The following is a 21,870-nucleotide window of genomic DNA, read 5'->3' as shown; positions in this document are numbered from 1 at the left end:
TAAGTTATATTAAATCGGTAAATCAATCAGAATAATTTTAAAGAAGCAAAATATCAAATATTTTAGACAAAACATAGAATATTAATTTATTAAAGAGATTATCCGTTTAGAACTTGTAGAGTTATCTTAGGTGCACTTTGAAATTTAGCACGTTGAAGTTTCGCACATTTCTTTACTTGTCTTACACTATTTTTCAAGAAGCGGAAATCTAGAGGAGTTATCTTTGTATTGAGATTTAAGTTTTGTTTTTGTTTGAGTAGATATTGTCTTTTTTAAGTAAGGTTATGTGACTGAATTAATATTTTTCTTTTCTCGACCTGTCATGTAATTAATTTTTTTTTGATTAATGTTATTAGGGTTACAAAAACTTATTTTCTCAAAGTAAAATAAGTTGAACCAAACTATTTATGTTATGACGTTCCTTTTAGATGAAAACAATTAGGATTTTAATTTTCACGATTGATTAAGTTTTGAATTGTTTCGAATTTTGTTTCGTGGTGGAACGAGTTTTATTGATTTATTTCACTCTTTGTTTGATTGCTAAATGGCTAAATGCTTGATGCTAGGGGTAGAACTTATAAGGGGCGGGTATGAGCTTTGCCCTCCGAGATTTTTGGCAAATTTTTTTAGTAAATAACTGTTACTTTACAATTTTAGCCCAACAAATAAAAGCAACACAACCATAGAAAGAGAATAACTTAAATAAATGAAATTATAAAAAGTAAAAAGAATTCCATCCGTATATTTTGACTCTTTTTAATTTCATCAATTGCAAAAAGGGGTACAATTTTCTTATTGATAGTTTAGTGATACACTGAAAGATAAGTAGCAAAGACATATACTGTCAATGAAATTATTAATAATTTTAAAGTGCTAAAAAAACGTGAGCTTTATTTTGATTGAAATTTTATTTATGATTTTAATTTAATTGTAATAATTCACTATATTTTAGTTGAATTCAAAATTTTCTTTTTAACTTCGCCTTTTAAAATTTTATTCAAGTTTCGCCGTGCTTGATACTATATACATGCAGGCTTGGCGTGACAAATAATAACATAAACTTATAAATTGACTAAAATCGACTACATTTGAATTTAATTGGAATCTAAAACCTAACTTATAGTATTTGACTTACCAAAGAGAAAACAAAAAAACCAAATTGAACATCTTAGATTGCCACACAATTATTTTTCATTTTGTCCTATTAATAAATCATCATCAAACATAATTGACTTACTCTTGTGAGAGATCATTTTTCAATAAGACGATTTCAAAATAAAAAAACTTATATACTAATAGTAGTATTAGTTAAGATATTCAAGCCATGTAGAAAATGTCTCATGATATAACCGTCATCTCACATAAGAATTTGTGAACATAGTTAATTCAAAGCAAACTCTTTGCATTGGGGTTCAATCCTTTTGTAGTCTTTGTGTGCTACTCCATACACATAACAAGGAAAAAAAAAAAAAAAAAAAAAAAAAAAAAAAAAAAAAAAGACATAAGATGTCGTCACCTTAGACCCTCTTGGAGTAAAAATAACCAATATGGTTTCCTATTGTAATTTTTGACAATCTCTTGGCATAATACGACATTACGAATTAATTATTATTTAATTTGCATATATTATAGATGTGTAAATATTAATTTGTAGTTGGTAAATAAAAAAATAAATTAGGTATAAAAAATGAGAATCTTGATCATATAAGTTTAGTTTTGAATTTATACGATTTCAGTTTTAACCAAATTTTTGGTGTATGTGAAATCACAAAAAATCACTTTTAGCCCCATATTAAGAGTTCGCATTTATGTTTTTTTAGATATTAAATATCGGCTTTAAATATGGGTTTAGATAGTTAAATTAAAGTTTGAGTTCAAGTGTAAATTTCTCGAACCTATATTTGATCTTAGATCCTAATTATATGTAAATCAAATGTAGTTTTGTGAGTTGATATCTAACTAAATCCTATAAAAATTTAACATTTGCATCATATTTTCTTTCAAGTGGATAAAATGAAAAAAAGCTGCATAAATAGTGAAAGTTGATTTCTTAAAAACATTTATGGTATAATTGACAAATAACTTTTTAGTTGATTTTTGTCTTATTTATTATTATTTTTCTTTGATTTTTGTATTTTCGATTCACCATTAATTTTCTCTAATAAATTCTCTAATCAACAACCAACATTTACATTTAACTAAACATATTCATAACAACTAACTTTAACAGCTAATTTCACTATCATCAAAAATTAATACTATTGAGAATCAGGTCTTATTTTAATTAAAAAACAAGAGATTTTCTCAGGTAATTTCTTGAATTTGATTTTCACCTAATTTTTTAATTTTCTGGATCGCTTACAATTAATCAAAAACAAACAAATCCTTGCTATTGATTCGTCAAAAAAAATTTGTCGAGAAGTATACGAGCAAAACCTGCGATTATCATGATCTTGACAATAATTTTACTCCTTTGTCCTGTGTCTTTTGTCCTCCCCATTTTTCTTTAATTTTGGTTCATCTATTTTTGTTCACTTTTAATTCTATACGTATAATTTTATATCTCCATTATTATCTTAACATTGAATTAGCATCAAAAATAAAATGAAATGTTTTTGAAATAATATGTTGATATTTGGTAATAAAAAAGTGCGTGTTAAGTCTAAAATAAACTAAGAGCACTCTATTTTTATTGTGCGATTGCACCGTTCTTTAGTGTTCCATGAACAAGTTCACACTCATTACTGTCTATTTTACTTAGTGTTGACTAAGTACATACAAATCTAAATCATAAAGAAGGGAGAGATTGAACAGTATGAATAAAATTAAAAAGAGTTGAAATATATAGATAAGATTAAAAGATAATACTAAATTAATTTTCAAATAGGAAAATAATGCAAAATAGATATGACAACCTAAAGACAAACCGAAAAGTATTGAGGAATTAATGTACTATTGTCCCCCTTTTAATTTGTTGGTTATATTTAACTATTTTAAAACATTTTTTTTAAGTACAATTCGTGTGTTAATATTCACAGATTATATACAATATAAAAATATCTCATTTTTCACACTTGCTAATACACTACTAAGTTATAAATTTCTCTAATTATAGTTTGTCAAAAATCATAAAAAAGTAATATCAATTAAATTTACAATGAGATATACTTCCTCCTTTCTGAAATACTTGCTACATTTCGGTTGTGGGCATTATTCATCGTTCAAGCTTATTTTATATATTGTGGCTAATGTGTAAGTAAAAATATAGTCGAGTGAGATCTTGTTTGAATCGTCTAATCGCATACTTTTATAATATTAACTTTTTATAATTTTTAGATTTGTATAATGTAACATATAAATGAACAAAATAATATATTAAATTGCGTAAAAAGTCAAATGTAGCAAGTACAATAAAACAGAGAAAGTATCAAACAAAATTGCACTTAAAAACAAAATACAAATAGAAATGGTCAATTAATATCATCAAAACACAAATGTGAGTATGTGACATCTACGGTCCGTTTGGTAGATGGTATTAAACGGTGGTAATGAGAATGAAAACGAGAGTAATATCAATTGAAAAAGCTCTTGCTACCTGGATGACCATGCTTGTCCAACTTCAATCATCTCATTTCTTTATAAATTTCATTTCTATATATTACCATTTGGAGATGTGGTATTAGATGGTAATGGAAATATGTATAAAAAAAACTTTTTTATGATCAAAGTTTTATTACCATGAAAACGACATGGAACTTTTGATAATATTTTACACTATAAATCATTCTCATTACCACCATTTAATACCATCAATCAAACAGACCGGTTATAGGAAGAGTATTAAAACTCTATACGAATCCAATTAGTTCGTATAACCAACAATATGAAACAAAAAGAACGACAACCAAAAGGGTAAAGTAGGAAAGAAAAAAAAAATATTTAAGGGTAAGAAACGGCGGAGTGTCTACCCTTTCCCGATAAGAACGGTGGTTCCTCATTTGGGGATACCCTTTTATTCATTTTTCATTTCTCTCCCTTCTTTCTAATTTCATCATAAACCTCCATAATAAATCTCTTCACTATTTATCCGCCAACTTTTATTTTTATTTTTATTTATTTAATTTTCTCATTCAAATTTCAAACCCTAATTTCTCGTCTTTCCTCTAATTTCAACAGAATTAACTAATTTCATCTCATATTATTGTTTTTTTCAAAATAAATTCCATCTCCGCGCGGATATTTAGAATTCATTAGTTAAACGTATCTTTTTCTTTTCGAAACTTTTCATAATTCCATTAATTTTGGAGCTTAATAAGGTAATCGATAATGGAGTATGGTATTTGTTGAGCTGGTGAAGCAGCAGGAGTTGCAGATCCAAGAATCTCATGTTTACACAGGTAATAATAATAATTATTAATAATAACTACGATTAATTTCCAATCAGTAGTAATTAATTTCATAATTAATGAAGAAAACAAGCAAGTTAAGCTAGGTTTACAATTAATACTCTACTGAAATTTTCAAATTTCGATAATGTTTACAGCTAATTGTCATCACCATTTCAAACAGGAAACAAAAAATTTAAAAAAAAAAAAAAAGGGTTTGTATTGTAGTACACAATTTTACCCTAAAATATGATCAAAGGTTAGAGAGAAAAAATAGGCTTTTGAGTTGATGAGCTTTTTCGAGAGCATAAAAAGTCTTGGTTTTAGGTATGTAAATAATTATAAACTAAGAATATAGCAGATCTCGACTCACTAACTCACTTCACTTCCCTATTCCTACTGTACTACCCTAATTATTTCATAGCTCAACTTTTGCTTAGCTTAATTTTAATTTTTTAATTCTTCCATTTTAGTTTATTTGTTACAATTTTTTTATAAGCTTTTTAAGTAAAATGTAATAAACAAATTAAAACGAGAGAATAAATGAAGTTACTTCCATTCTTTTAGATTCTATTAGACACTACACTAGCTAGTATAGCATTTCATGCTTCTCTTAGTACTTTTTCTCTCCCTCATTTTTTTTCTTATATTAAAAATTAAATCATAAAATTATAACAATTTATTTAGATGAATCGACAACTAATAAGACTTATCTATTAATTTATGTAGCTGACTCTTATTACGTGTAACTAATACCTTAGCATATAATTGCATTCTTGTTGGATAAAAATAAAAAGTATATAATTTTTCTTTTTATTTTTTTTGTTTAGGGAAGAATTGGATGGTTAATTAATGGTGGTAATGAAATCATACAGTGTTTGCTTTTGCTTAAAAATGCAGAGAGGAAGAACAGAAAAGAAAAGGCTTTAAGCGGACAAGAGGTTTTTGTGCAACAGTATTTCAGCAGCAGTACTTACTGAATTCTGAAGCGTGAAATTAAACTTTATCAAACCCATTTTTTCTCTCTCTCATTGACCCTTGTTACAGAAAAGTCACTGTAAACTCTGATACATCATCATCAATGCAAAGGACATTATAACACCCTCACCATCTCAAAAATCAAATAGAAAAAAATAAGATTTTTTTTTTCTTTTTTTTTTCGATTATTTTTTCTCTACTTTATTCATCAAATTTCTGACAAAAAAAGAAACTGAATACCCATTTGTGGTTATTATGAAAGTGGGATGGTATGGAGGTGGATGAGATTCAAACCCCTCAACAAGCTTGTAAGTATAGTAGGGTTAGTTCAAACGGCAGAATAGATTCTTCCAAGATAGCTTCTGGTGGGTCCAACAATGGTGAAGATAATGATGTAAACCCAACTGAGCTCAGGCGAGCTATAGTACCCGCAACCACTACGGGAAACGGAAGTGGTGGAGGGATTGCAGGAGGGGAAATGATTGTTGGGAATAGTACCCGATTTGGAAGACAGTGGCAACATTCATCAAGGATTATTAGGGTTTCGAGAGCTTCCGGTGGTAAAGACCGGCATAGTAAGGTATTGACAGCAAAAGGGCCGAGAGATCGGAGGGTCCGGCTCTCGGTCACAACCGCTATCCAGTTTTATGATTTGCAAGACAGGTTGGGTTATGACCAGCCTAGTAAGGCAGTAGATTGGCTTATTAAAGCAGCTGCTGATGCTATCAATGAGCTGCCTTCTTTGGATAATGCTGGTTTTCCGCCTGAAATGGGGCAATTGAGTGATGATCGGAGAAATGGGGTTGGTTTGAATGTTAAGGATCAATGGGCGGATAATAAAGAAGGAGTTGAAGGGAATACTAATTTGAATCAACAAAACCAACAAATGGGTTCAAAATCAGGTTGTAGTAGTAATAATTCTGAAAACAGTAAAGGATCTGGATCTGGGTTATCTCTTTCTCAAAAGGAGAATAGAAATAAGGCTAGAGAAAGAGCAAGGGAAAGAACAGCCAAGGAAAAAGATAATGTTGGCTGTTCTAATCATAGTCATCAACAGAATGTGAGTTCTATGCCACAAACTTCATCTTTTACTCAGCTTTTAACAGCAGGAATGAATAATCTGAATGAGAGTAGTAATGCAGCTGCTAGTTCTAGTCCTTCAACTCATCACGGGAATGTTGAAATGGGTTTATTTCATAAACATTCAAGAGGAGGAAACAGTGCTACAAATCAATGGTTAACATCAGGTCCAAGTAGTTCTTCAATGGGGGATTATTTTGGTACAGGACTTATAGGCTTATTCTCTTCTTCTAGAGCTGCAGGACAGATGCAGCTTGGAAACACATCTTCATCACTTCCCCAAGTGATGACTATTACCTCTTATGGAGGTTCGGATAATCATAATCATAATCATGCCCATCATGAACAACTTCAGCATTTCCCCTTTGTATCAGATCAACAACTGATACAAGTAGCAAACAACACAGGATCAGGAGCAAGTGGAAGTGGAACTGAGTATAATTTAAACTTTAGTATTTCATCAACTTCCACTAATACTCCCAGTTTAACGTCTGGGTTCAATAATAGGGGGACCCTTCAGTCCAATTCTCCGTCATTGTTGCCTTACCTTCAAAGGTTTTCTGCTGCAGACGGATCAAGCTTGCCTTTCTTCCTTGGTAGTGCAGCAGTTTCTTCTGCTTCACCTTCTATTGAAAACCATCACCATCCCCAACAACACTTTCATCCTCCTGGGTTGCAGCTCTGTTATGATGATGGAAGCCGCCAATCTGATCAAAAGGGGAAAGGAAAGAACTGAGTTTTTCTCCAATCATCTTCCATATTTCTGCTCTCCAATTCACTTTGTAAGTCTTCCATTATTTTACTTTTCTATATTTAATTGAAATTTCTTTATTTTGTGAGTGGTATGCTTTGTTGAAAATCCAACTTAATCTTCATCCATTCAAAAATTAATTCACTTTTCGATTATTCTTAATTAATCCCATATATTATACAAGTCTGCCCAAAATGCATTTTCTTTCTATTTAACATCATACATCAACATTTCTTACATATATTTTCAACAAATACATATAATAAATGTAATTATTTAAGAATAACCAAAAGGTGTATGACAATAAATTCAATCATGAATGTTATTTTTTTTATATAATTTTACCAATAAGTAGTTGTGGTTTTCTTGAGTTCTAGTTGGTTAGATTCATTGGCCATTATATTTGTTTCGTAGTATGATGAGATGCTTCAAAAGGTGCTTGCATTACTTTTTGGATTGACATGTTATAGTTTTATGGTACTGCAAAAATAAATGTTTAGCTTTCTCGGAAAACATTAAAATAATCAAAAATAATCTTAATGGGGTTCATATATTATGCTTATATGATATCCATAATCCAAGTCTTTGTCCTCATGTGATTAATATGCATGGATTTAGTGAATAAGATTCGGCTGGTTGTCTGAGAAATGGATTTTATATTTGCTGTACTATTCTCATCTTAATAAAGAGAGGCACAAGATTAACAGGTGTTGATGATCTATCTCATCAAATATAATCTTTTACAGACAATTTTGTAGGTCAGTTGGATTTTAAGGGTATACTCCTAGTACTTGGGATTTAGAAACCCAACAGTTATATGCTCCCTTCCTCAACTAATGTCTGGAAAAACATTGTTTCATGGCAGTATATAATACATGTTCCTAATCTGTTGGCTAGCAACATCTCCTAGATGGTTGGTTCAATTGTTTTAAAAAACATACCTACTATATTTTTTTAGAAGCCTTTTTAAATTCATCCACCCCTTTATTCCTAGATGGTCATCACAATATCTATTTTTGTCCGTTTTTTTATTTTAATATTTTATTTTAGGTAGTGTCTCTACCTTTTTCCTAACATTTGTGTTATTGCATATTGTTGCAATATGTTAGGGACTGAGAGAGTATGTTACAAGCTGAGAGTTGTGACAAATAAGTTGTCTTTTCCATTTTTTAACTTCTTCAATGTAAGCTATTGGTGATTGAAATACTAGTATAAATTAAAAAAGGTTGCCTTAAAAAAGTTAATAATTTTAATATTATGAATATTCCATGACTCAACTGATTTTTAAGTGTAAAAGTATTTGAATTATCTTACACTTGTGAGATTGATTAGTGAAATTCATTTTAAATGAAATTAAGTAAGTGTTTTTAATTGTCAATGAAATTTTAATATGGGACATTTAGGTATACAAAAATTAAGTTTATGTAATCTCTATTTTAAAGATATTTTTAAGTTCACATATAGATTTTGTTGAAAGAGGTAGCAATAAAACTTAGGTGTGAAATATATTACTTTTTATTCATAAAAACAAATAGGATCTAGATCTTTTTCATTTTATTAGCCAAGTATTAATCACATAATTTTCACTTATTCTAGCTCTTTTATTTTTGTAGAGGTTAACTTTTGTTGTTAAACATTACATATTTAACCTCAAAGATTAATTTTACTTTTATTAATTCTCAACTTTCCATAGTTACAAATAAATTTTAATAAATAGCAAATCAGTTTTAAAAACTATGAAATATTTGGAAGATAGATTTTATTTAATATACTATGAATATGACATTTGAGACAATAGCATAAGCAATATCAACATACCCAAGTAACCCAACCGCATAGCGAAGGTTCTTAGGCTTCAGAGTCGAGTTTTGTCAGTTGGAGGCTTGGAGCTAGTATCTCTTTTCCAAGCAAGTTATTGAATTTAATTCTTACTTGACAACACTTCTATTTCCTTGACCTACCAAGAAAAACATACCCAACCGCATAAAACATCCAAATTCAAGTATGAAATGACTCTATTATATTATAATAAATTCAAAATAAGGTACCATAGTTAAAAAATATTTTAGTTAAGTTACAACTTAGGTCTGGAGATTACGACGTATTAACTGCATATTTGAAAAATGAGGTATCTTATTGACCTCTCATTCTTCTTTCTTCTCTTTTGTTTTATCCCTTTTCAAAGCATTTATTATCCCTTTTCAAGTACTCCCTCCATTTTTTCTTTTACATTTTACCCTATTTTTAAACGAATTTTTAAGTTTTAATATCTCAAATTACACATCATAAAAAAGTGTTAAAAAATTTATAATCATAAAGCATACATTATGATAAATTTAACGAGATTTCACATGAATATATTATACATGATATATCATCATCATCATCATCATGCCCAATGCACCGCTCGAAAGTAGGGCCTGGGTGAGGGAAAGTAACGGACAATCCATAGCCGTCCTCCCTTCACAGGGAATATTAGAGAAAAGTGGTTGGTTTTACCCCAAACATGTCTCAAAAGCCATAATCAAACTTCTCTCTCGTGGAATATTCTAAATGAGACGAACATTAGAGAACGTAGGGAGTATAAAGTTATTTAATTAATATTCCTTTATCATCAATCATTAGTACTCCGTTCCCTCCTCAAAGTTATTATCATTTTGTGTTGTTTCATTTGTTATATTCCTAAATAACATTTTATTTATATAACAAATTTTGAATATAATTAATCTTATTTATTCTTATTTTAATATTTAGTAATGCTTATTTTCCTTACATATTTTTCACTAATATCATTTTAAATTTTTTATATTGCTTATGGATTATACATGTTTCTCATTAACTTTATTTAAATATTATTTTAATAATTATAGTTATTTTTTTTCATTAACTTCACTTTAATATTTTTTTATGCCTTTCCTTTTTCTCCATCAAATTTATTATTTAATAAAATAATATATTCTTTATTTAAAAAACTTTATTTTCTTAATTATCGTAAATATTTCTTGTAGACCAACTTTAAGGATCGGCTCCCGTCTTAAATTGCTCATAAAAAATTTCATGTTTAACTATTTAATTTAAAATGTCATGAAATTAATTTTATTATATTATCGTTAAAAATTAAAGAATTCTACCATAAATATAAATTATTTAAAGTCTCAAATTTTCGGTGACAATTTTGATTTTGTTACAAAATAGACTATTATTTGTGAATTTAATTTAATTTTTTTTTTTCATTTATTTATTACTACATTTCTATTGGAGAATTCTGCTTGAATAGATGTACATGCATGCAAAGGGGCATAATTTTTTGAATAATTATTTTTTTATTACATTGATGATTAAGGGCCCATTTTAATAATAAATATAATATAATAAAACCTCTATCTTGTCTTTGCTCGTCCCTGCAATAAATCATAGCATTATTCTTCTAAATTATCCAATTTTTCTGATTTTAAGTGGCATAATCTCTGCCACTACCGCCACACTGCCTCCCCCAACCTACCGTCAACACCGTTAACAATTGTCTCTCCACTGTCCACTCTTTTTCCTCCTTATTTCACTTCGTTTGAGGGCCATTACAGTGATGACCAAACAACACCACCCACACTCTAGCATCATACACCCAAGGGCCAAGAGTGAAAAGGGCAAAAGCTTTTTAAATACAGGTGAAGCTCCCATCCAACCTATTAATTTTTATCATGTTTGTTTAGGGTGGCTATGAAAAGCAATGATGGTTTATATAGAGATGGTGTCTATGGAATTAGAGAGGGAGAGGGAGAGGGAGAGAGAGAGGGAGAGGGAAAGAGTACTCAAAGGCAGTTTCGAAAGTTGAGTGAAAATTTAAAGGGTGAATGTTTAGATTTTAGATTTTAAATTTTGAGTTAAAAATTAAGAGGAAAAAGACTCGAACTTGTGACTTAAAAGCTCTTTAGTTTAACTGATTTTTACTAATTTAAATTTTTTTATTGATTGGAATTGATTTATGTTGATTAAAACTAATTTTTACTAGTTGATAGTGATTTTTATATATTGTAATTGATTTTTAATTATAAATTATAACTGAGTTTTACTAATTAAAATCGACTTTAGCTAATTAAAACTAATTTTTACTGATTACAACTGATTTTTATTGATTGTAATTACTTTATACTGATTAAAACCTTTTTTACTAATTACAAGTTATTTTTACTGATTATTTATTTTTTTAAGGTGAACTAAACAAAACCATAATAGTAAGAAAAATTAATTTTACTACTCGTGACAAAATATAATATTAACTGTACTTAAAAGGTCAAAGTTATAGTCAATAAGAAAGTTAATGTTGTAGAACATTTTGCAATTAGTAATGTACATTGTTTAATTTGTGAATTTAGGTACAGTTAATACAAAAAATATGATACATATATAAAACTTGAAAATATATAATTATTATTTTGCTATGACTTTAAATTTTGGCCAATTTTTTATATAGAAAAGTAGCCATTTGTTTTTGTCACAAATCATAATAAATCCAATACAAAAAAGTTCTAGCTTAGCATACATTAGTACTCGATTAATTGATAAATGTCATTATAACTATGCACTATTTTCAGTTTTAGATATTTTTTCACTTATTTATATTAATTTGGTTCAATACAATAAATTTTATTTTATTTTTTGACCTTATAGCCTACTATGTGTCTCCGCCCCTGTTTACAACTATTCAACCACTATTTTATGAAATTTATTGGTTTCATTATACATATGTATTATATTAGGAGAAAAGTCGAGGGCCTTCCGCCCCTCAGTAATTCACCTTTGTTCAAGGGGGAGAAAGAGAGGGAGAAGAGAGGGATTAAAGTGGGAGAGAGCGGTAAGTAAAAATGAAACACATAAAAGCAGATAATCACAGAAAAACAATAAAATAAATAATAAACAATAAAGAAACAAGATATAACTTTACGTGATTTACTGTTGACGTGATAGACTAGTTGCCCATGCATATAATAATCTTCACTATCAATGCAAAATGGAATAAAAGATGATAATGTGATAATTTGAAGATCTACTCCAAAATACTATTACGACTTTCAAAATAATTTAGAAAAATTGTATGTAATAATCGAAATTTGACATGTCAAAATTTATTTGGTCTAATTTCAAGTATTATGTCCATAAGGATGAACTTTAAATTGAAATTTAAAAGACTTTTATAAAAGCTAAACTAATATAAATTTAAATTCCATCCCCTCCCAAACCCTACAACTCTGGCCACCCACCCACTTCCTCTAGTGCAACTCCTGAATCCTGCCAACTCCACCCCTTCCCTTGTTGCAACTTCGACCTCTATTCCCTAACCCAACACATGTCCTAGCCACTCCCGACCTTTGATCCTATTCCCAACCTCCCTCCCTGACCTAACCTAGACACTTCCAACCCAACCGAGCATCAGTCCTAACCCCACCCCTTCTCCATCTCTATCCTCTTCCAATTCCCGAATTTGATATGAAGGATGACTTGAGAGAATAGGAGCAAGGGAATGGGAAAAGACGGGGAAAGGGAAAAGGAAAGAGCAGGGGAAAGGGTGGCCTGAGATGACCACAAGTTCGTTTTAACTAATATAATATTTTATTTGAAGTTGGACATGTTGGAAGTTAAAGCTTATATACACATGAATCCCATATCAGAAGATTTTAAAGATTTTGATGTCATTATTAGTAAGGACTTGTCCTTCTTTATTTGGTAAAGAGTTAGAAGGTCTAGTAGAACATATGCGCCAATCAGGTCAAATGTGAAAACTAAAACAATTAAGAGTGTGAGGAGTAAAAAGGGACTAGTTGGATTGACTGAGTGTCGGGAGAGGAGAGATAAAAGGTCAAATGTGATAACTAAAACAGTGAAGGGGCGGAGTAAAAATTATAATATATATTTTTACATTATCTATTCAATTGAAGACTTTTAGCATTTTGAAATTAAGAAATTTTTAAACTCTACTAATGCTAATACAATTTATTGTCCATTTACATGTTAAAACTATCAATAACATTCTTAACAATCTAACTGAAAATTTTTATAATTATTTTTCATTCAAATTCAGATTACAAACCTCACAAAGAACTATGGTGTTTAATAATATACCCAACATTATTTGCCACTTTATGTTTCCCTTTAATACTTTGTCAACAATTTGCTATAAGTGTTACATACTTAAAAATCTTTTACTTAAATTGGTAGCAAATTGAAATAGAATACAAAATTTAAGACTAAAACTAGAAATGTAAAATGATTTAATCCGATTTTATTAAAAATTTACTTGAATTCAAATAGAATCGACGTAATAATTATACACAAAAAAACTGACTACATCACTCGAATATATCATATCTAAAACACGGCCTAACAGATTAATGTACTATGACAACCTTTTTTGCTCTCTTTTCCTTTGCGTTCTTAGAATTTTCTTTAATAGTTTAACGTAACAAAGGAATAGCTAGTCACCGCCTACATTATGAGGCCTCTATTAAGTTTTGTATCATCATTGATGATCAATATTCACAACAAATGATTTTCGCAAGAATAATAATCTTTTTATAAAAAGCATGCATGACTTTTTAATGTTAGAGGTTTAATGGCGCCTAGCCGCCTAGATAGACCGCGAACAAAAGATTATCACATGCAATTGGAATAGTAAAATTATTGAGAAAACATCCTCATATAAGTTTACATTTGTGATTTAGGGTGATGATAACCATACTAGTCCACATAAGACAGTCAAAAAAATATACTCCTATTTTAGTGTTAGAAAGTAGACTCATATCCTAGAGTTACTATTGGAAAAAAAAAAGAAAAAAAGTATGAGTTATGATGAATTAATTAGATTTGAGGTATATGTAGAAAAACTTGGTGCCCAAATTCTTAAGTAAGCATTGTGGATGCTTCTGGCTTCTGGCTTCTGTTGACTCATTATTGACTGACTCATCGGTGCCTTATCGGATTTTCTGGCAACTTTCAACCACTATTGATTACTTGAAACTCTACCATTCAACTTAGTGGTGTCAATTCGTTGTGCTGTGTAAATTTTGATTATTCACGGTTACAACTAGAACTAATGTCTTCCTTTTGTTCATGATGAGACTAGATTTTAATTTTAGTATCAATGTGCCTTGTCTTTTTTAGAAGATTGCTCCCTTAAAATAGGATGTTTTGCGGATGATTGTTAGTTGTTGGTGTTGACTGTTGGTTATTGGTTATTGGTTGATAGTTGTTTATTATTGGTTGTGACTTGCTTGACCATGGGATGGTATTGGCTTTTTTGTAGGCTTTTAAGCTAGTTGTTTAAGGTGATGTTTGGTAGAATTATGTATTGATTGTTGGCTTTTTATTTTTAAAAAATGAATTTATAAGCCAAAAGCCAAACAAGTTAGTTTTTTTATTTTATCTTGGAAGCAACTTTACCAAATACGCTTTTTTTTAGCTTCTTAAACTACTAAAAAGTCAAAAGTCAAAAATTAACTCAAAGGTCAATCTAAAAGCATTTATTAAACACCCCTAATATGTTAGCTATATAGCCTTACTTATTTTTGCAATTCACATTCACTTCATTATTTAATCCAAAATTTTAAAAAGCAACGTACTCTTAATTGGAGAAAATTTTTTATGAACAAAATCCTCATTGGGGTTTTCGAATCTAGGCTCAGTTTCTTAATCAAAACCATATTATCTATCATATAACATAAAAATAGAAATCGAATTTAATTCTATATACATATTGAGATGTTCATCCTATTATATTCTTAATTTGAGGCTGATTTGGTTGATGCTTAGAGCATTTACATGTGTTTCAATTATTGGTAGAGGGACAAATATTTGTGCAATTAAATCAAAACGCACTAATATACCTTTTACTAAAGACAGACTCGCCCAATCTGACCCTACCCGGCCCGGTTCCTAGGGTTATTGGGTATTCCTTTGACAGTAAATGACATCCAGATCAGTGGTGTAATGAATTCAATTATTGTACTCTGATTTTGTACAAAGTGATGTGTATTATCCTCGTCAAGTCACTTTTATATGAGAGAGTATGTTAGTCCAATTTGTCCCATTCCATGTGGATTTTGATCGTCAAAATCAAAGTATTATCCTTTAAGCAAAATATTTTCATAAAATTCTCTGAAATAACACATTTAGTTTAAATATATGAGAATTTTCGAGTCAAATAATATTATTTTTGAGGGACAAAGGAAGTAGAGTACTCTCTTTCTCCTAAGGTTATTTCAAATACTATTATGCACTAATCAAGGAAATAGAGAAAAAAAAATTAAACATTATGAAAAAGTGAATAAAATATATAGAAATAAGATAAAAAAAAAAGTTAAATACCTAAATGAAAATTAAAGAAAAAAGTATGAGTCACAAATCAAAAATTGAAAACCGAGGAAGCAATAGTTGGTTGACATTATTTCATATATGGCCAATGGATATGGGAAATCATAGTATCATCAAGATTGAAACTGTTAGATTAATTAAATATAAAATGCAAAGCTAAATTATAAGTGATTATTTATTTATCCCTTAACATTCAATACATATACAATTATTGAAGTGGAAAAATTTCTAGCTACATATTGTTCAATATTTAGTTGTTTCTTGCTAAAGAAAAAGTCGATATGATGAATCTTGCTAATAAATATTTAATTTGATGAAAAAAATAATGGTATTATATTGTAATATGACAAATTGACATAACACTAATGTTAGTTATACTTGTGCAGGTAAAACATTGATGGAGCAACGTAAATAGAAGTCATGAGTCCCTCAATTCTCAAGTGAAAGCATTTTAAGTTCTCCTTCACTCTACTCTACTCTTGTGAATTTATCAATGCCTTTGATTTTCTTTTGGTTTTTTTTTTCAAGTCAATGAATTTTATTCCCATTGTTGAACTTTTAAGTTGAATTTGTTGATCTAGTGTGCTTTTTTGTGATTTCTTTTATCATCAAATCTCCATATTATTTGCAATTTCTTTTGTTTCTATCACCTACAAGTTCATCTTCCAACTGTTATAAATTGGTACTTGACTTTTGTTAGCAGGAGCGACCATTGTTACTTGACTTATGTTAGCAGGAGCGACCATTGTTACTTGACTTATGTTAGCAGGAGGGACCAATGCTTGATCGAGAGTAATGCCCTTTGCGGCCTTTACATTGATGTAACTCCATGATTAGGTATACCTTATGACTTAGTCTTGCAATAAAATATACCATTGTCAATTCAGTCTTCACATATTACTAGTAGTATATTAGATTATATACTCTTTGTTTTGAGATTAGCTCAACGAAAGACGATCTCTTACAAGAAAAGCGTAAGAGTAGTTGCTCAATTTGAGTACTTAGAATTTTCTCATCAAATATTTTAAATTAAAAATTAAATTATAATTTATGTTATACTTCTATATGAACTAGTACATATTATAACAAAGAATTAAATAGCTGATTAAAATTTTAAAACTAAAAATCCTTTAGAAAATTATAGGTCACGCGTAGTAAAACTGGTCAAATTGCATCAGTTCACCTATATGACGATTCTTTAGATGTCGTATATAGTGAGTTGATGCACAATTTTATAATGAAAAAAAAAACCTTAAAGCTTAACCAACGAACACAACTAGAAATATTGAATCCAAAAATAGTAGATTAAATAATATTTTTATTTTTGTAATATATATGTGGTTTCTAATTTTCTTAAATCTGAATCTGTGGATCCGTATCCGTTTTGGCGGATGTGGGTCCTATTTTTTGAACCCATCAATCCAAATCCATATAAAATTGATGGATTCGAATTCGAGTCTCAAAAAAATACTATTCTTCTACTAATTTACTTTGTTAGTAAAATTATTGTTATTTTGAAGGCTATATTATGTTATAAAGAAACTTTTATTTATAAATGAAATTTTAAAGATATTTATATTTGTATAATATTATTTGATTAATTAAAGTCTAAAGCTCTGTCGATATTTGCAATACAAAACAAAATTCAATCAACTATGAAAAATAAGCTTCAACCCATTTATAAACCCGAACCCAGTAACCATGGGATCCATGGATCCGAATATAGATCTTGAAATATTGAACTCGCACCAAATAAAAATCTGAAACTTCCTTCAGAAAAAGGATCTAAATTCGCATCTTCGTGGAATACTTCTAGTGTCAAATTTTAATAACTAACGATTTACCAGAGTGATGATGAATTAGATTCACTCACTTTATGCATTACCCAAATCAAAGCATATCACTACATTTGACTATTAGTATTTAAGAAATATAATGGTAAAAAAATACAATCTTATTTAACTAGACTAATTATTTGATTAGGTTTAAAGTTATGTTTGTCCTAAGCTGACATGTTTATTCTTCCTGAAATAAAATTCATTATAATAAATTAAGATGATATTAGGTGATGATAAGATTTTGAAAAGAAAAAAACATATTCAATCCTAAAAACATTACCATTTAAACATAGCAAATTTCATCAAATTCATTTTCATTACCACCATTTTATAGTATTAAACAAAAACGCAAATATAAACTTAGTAGAAACCTCATTTAAAATAATCATTTAAAAATTATAAAATGTTAATTATAATAATCTTTGTATCAAGAGAAATCAAACAAAATTTAACTTGACTATTATTTTAATTTTTAAATAAAAATAAAATAAAAATTAAAAGTTACTGATAAATAGCATAAAAAACAAATAATATAGCTAGGAATCTAGGATAACACATTAAATAATACTTCTTACTAAAAAGATACTAATCAGTAAAATTATTTACAATCATTTCTCGCTGTCAAATAGAAGAAATTCCTTATCTAACCGGTCACTTTCATGACTGATGGGATTCTATCTATTAGTAAATTGTTACATTGTTTCCCATACTATTCCTATCTATTACTCAGTGTCTCCATCCATCACAAGATATTGTCATAGTTATAGATTGCACAAAGATTAATAAATGATGACTATTTAAAATTTGTGAATAATATCAAAGAGTTGAAATGTATGAATAGGGATAAAAGAAAGTGGTGAAGAGATTTTTATAAAAGGAACGGACTAAGAAAGAGTGTGGCAATCTCTTGGGACAAAGGGAGTAGCAAATTAAGTCAATGATCAAATTGTGGCATTATTTATGATCTATGGGTCACCATAGATGATCAAAATTTATCTTGTTTTGAGTACAGATATTCATTGGCATCAAAAGCAACCTGCGGTGATGAAATATTCAATAATCAGATAAAGGAAACTAGCATATCGAACAGACGAATCTAGAATTAGGTAGATTAGTTCTTACGCGGACACTTGATATCAACGAGCTTTCTTCAGACGCTTGGATGGTCTCAAGGTATCTCTTCTAGAATTTTCGAAAGTTTTGACTTCTTTGTAAGTCTGCAGTTGAGATTAATAACAATATTAGGCAGGGAAAAAGGAGCTCATATACACAACTTAATGGAACATGAATATACAGTACAAGTCTTTTCATTTTGCCAAAACAATATGGAATCTAAGGCCTCTGTATAAAGAAGAGCTTATTTTCCAGAACTTAAAAGGACCATGAATATCTGTACAATACTACAAGGTGCCCCTTAATGTTAGATACTTGGATCAACTTCAACAGAACAGTACCCAACTGCCAACATTTACAGAGTCTTCAACAACACAAATTCTTGTGAGAAACGGTCTTTTTGAGGGATCATCTCTAACTGGGCCAACCCATTATATATTCTTTAAAATATTATAAGTAGGCATTAAAATGATGTAAGTAAACATTTAAGATATTGAAAGTAGGCATTAAGGATACGGTAAGTAAGCATTAACGTATGTAGGCATTAAGAGAGCGATAAGTAGGCATTAATCTTTTATGGACTGGGCTTGAGATACGTCTCTTAAGAGACTAGCTGCTTTAACAAAGCATAGTATATTATCAATGTACAATCAAATCATGGTCCACTCTTGGGAAAGAAAAACATGGCATAAAATTGCCTGAACACACATTGATAGGAGTATGATGCAGATGATATTGCATAACAGGCATAGCATTACAGAAAAAAGAGCAACTTGCTAGTTTGCTGGAAAGCACTCTCGACATACGACCTCACCCACACCAAGGCAACATATGAACTACTTTTTAAAGCATACTCCCTCTATCCCTAAGATTGCAACGGCATAACATTGCACACATACTAAGAAATTGATGGGGAAAATTAAATTTAAGCACAAGAATTACGAAAACATTTTTAATTAATAAGCTTTCAACATAATGGAATGATCTAGTGATACACTAGAGCCCCTCGTTTTACTTTGTCACAAACTAAATTTGGTTCTTCCTGGTTCCACATTCTGGTCACAAGCCAATAGAATATAGCCCAGTCAAATCATGGGGTGTACCCACATAATCAAGAATACCATAGTTCCTGAACCCTGGCTGATTCAACATATTGGATGTTTAAGGTAGGTACTAAGGTTCTCCATGTAACAATTTTCTGGCCACTTCAATCACCCCCATACTTAAGGACTAACATCTCTCCTGAACTTCTCTTTACTTCACTCAATAATTTCTCCACTTCAGCATAACAACTCCAATCAATAATTTCTCCACTTCAGCATAACAACTCCAAATTACACAAAGCACGCAGAATTTAGGTAAGGGTTATGTGTATAGACTAAATAAAATCAATAGCTCACTTTTCCAAACCCTTGAAATTAAAAGTTGGTATTTTCACTAATTTTCATTGGAACGGCTATCTCAATTTCATTCTCAAAGCACCGCTCAACAGAAGTGAGATTATGTTACTAATGCAATAATAGTTTGCTGTTAGAGGAAGTAATACAGTTTTTCACACGCCCCAACCTAGTATGCATGGTAGTAGTTTCTCATATCACTAATTCTTTATTGAGACCGTTTCACCATGAGATGGGCTCAATTGGGTCAGGCCAAATGCTTTAAAAAAATCTGCTCCCTTATAAAATTCAAATTTCATTTGTTTTTAAATGTTTTTTTTACTAATGGGCTACTTGTATGGGCTCGTCTCACGGTAAGACGGTCTCATAAAAGACTTGTTGTTCTCATATAGGGACCTATTAGAGTAGAAAGAATAAGGAACCCTAAGAGCAATAAACAAATAATTCCTAATCTTTCAGGATCCTTTTTTCCCCTACCCCTTCAGGAACTTGATAACAAGCCAAACCACATTTTGAGAAGAAAAAGGAGGAAAATATAGGGGTCATAAAGGGACAACAGAAGTCCACTGTGTTAGAGAGTATTTTCAACCTTCTGCTTATGCAGATAAATGTTATATCAAGCAGAATCAGAATTTGCAGTTTCTAATTTTCCATTGAAACAATCCAAATGTTCAGACGTATGAAATATGAATTACCAGAGATGGGAAAAGAATAAAGTCAAGAAACAAAGCTTACTTGCATTGCATAGAAAATATATAAATACCTACAGCCCAAGAGAAACTCACTAAAATTACACACTAAGACACCATTTAAACTTCAATGTATCCTGTTCCCAAATCAACTCAGTAATATTAAGTGTTTCATTGTTGATGTCTCTTTACTAAAGTAGATATCTCACCAAACGGAATTACAAACACTAAAAAAAATTTTAATGGAATGTTGAAATTCAAAATCGACACCATGAAAGTATGTGTTTGCACTTTGCAACTTTCAATAATGAACTATCAGTACACATGAAGTCATTAGTTATACCTCTTCCCATCTTCGCTGAAGTTCCAAAAGTTCTTGACCATAATCCAAACATTCAGCATGGTAAGCAGCAGCCAAGTCTTTAATCAACGCCTTCCGTCTGATGATACCAATCACTTTGCCAACACAAGAAAATACCCAAAATAAATTCAGATTCTACACACAGTCAAGAAAACAACACTCCAAAAATAGAAAAAATCCATAAGAAAACCCTAATTTACCATGATCCAAAAACCTATATATCTTTCAAATAAAAAGACCTCAGTTAAAAACGCATTACACAGCTAAATACACGAAACATAGAAAAGTTGCTACAACAGTACACAGAAGGCGTTTCCAACAACTTGCAATTAGTATAACCAAACCCTAAATATCCAACAATTGGAAAATTACTAAACCAGGTTGACGAAATGTTAGAAAATAAACAGTTTAAGAGTAATCAATCAATGATTAGACAAAAAAATAGAGAATACAACAAATAGGAAAAAAATGGAGCGAGATTATACTGCGGCTGGGGTCGAAATCGGGAACAGGAGTTGAAGGATCGGATTGCGGTTGCCGAGATGCCGGTAACTGTGGTTGTGGTTGTGGTTGAAGAGGAAGAGGTGGGGCAACAGCCGTGTCTTGTTCGCCCATGGTGATTCCTGAAGAAGAACTTCCCCCAAATTGTCGAATTGTTTCGAATCAGTTTTGATTTTGATTTCAATGTTGGAAAGTGTTTTCGTACTTCACGATGAATTTTTGTGCCCTAAGATAAACCCAAAATCCCGATTCCCGATTCCCAATAACACAAACGTTAACTTTTTCTTCCCGTGTCCTTTATACCATTGTAAAACCAATCTAGTCTGTATTGTATCAGACCGTCTTATTATAAGACGGGTCCGTATAAAAGACTATTAGTAAAAAATATTAAAAAAAATGAAAATTAAATTTCC

General features: G+C 30.1%; 2 protein-coding genes across 4 annotated transcripts; one reads left to right on the top strand and one right to left on the bottom strand.

The window, feature by feature from the left end:
• The first annotated feature begins 3,882 nt into the window (after window positions 1–3,882).
• Window positions 3,883–16,316, top strand: LOC130823759 (transcription factor TCP2). 3 transcript variants are annotated; one of them, XM_057688502.1, is made up of 3 exons: window positions 3,883–4,397; window positions 5,286–7,225; window positions 15,945–16,316. In XM_057688502.1, the coding sequence occupies exon 2, from the start codon at window positions 5,635–5,637 to the stop codon at window positions 7,177–7,179; it is 1,545 nt and encodes a 514-aa protein (XP_057544485.1). In that variant the 5' UTR covers window positions 3,883–4,397; window positions 5,286–5,634; the 3' UTR covers window positions 7,180–7,225; window positions 15,945–16,316. The 3 variants fall into 3 exon arrangements, with proteins under 3 accessions (XP_057544485.1, XP_057544486.1, XP_057544484.1); XM_057688503.1 differs by having other exon boundaries at window positions 5,216–7,225; XM_057688501.1 differs by having other exon boundaries at window positions 3,895–4,397; window positions 5,261–7,225.
• A 1,627-nt stretch (window positions 16,317–17,943) lies between these two features.
• On the bottom strand, window positions 17,944–21,784 carry LOC130824217 (uncharacterized). The gene is made up of 4 exons (XM_057689126.1): window positions 21,442–21,784; window positions 20,939–21,051; window positions 18,519–18,613; window positions 17,944–18,432 (listed from the first exon to the last, which is right to left on the bottom strand). Exons 1-3 carry the CDS (start codon window positions 21,569–21,571, stop codon window positions 18,533–18,535), a joined length of 324 nt encoding a protein of 107 aa, XP_057545109.1. The 5' UTR covers window positions 21,572–21,784; the 3' UTR covers window positions 17,944–18,432; window positions 18,519–18,532.
• Between the last annotated feature and the right edge of the window lie 86 nt (window positions 21,785–21,870).

This window comes from Amaranthus tricolor, chromosome 9 (assembly GCF_026212465.1).
Source record: "Amaranthus tricolor cultivar Red isolate AtriRed21 chromosome 9, ASM2621246v1, whole genome shotgun sequence".
Taxonomy (NCBI): domain Eukaryota; kingdom Viridiplantae; phylum Streptophyta; class Magnoliopsida; order Caryophyllales; family Amaranthaceae; genus Amaranthus; species Amaranthus tricolor.
The sequence above is the reverse complement of the archived record's forward strand: the minus strand, read 5'-3'. Positions and strand labels throughout refer to the sequence as shown.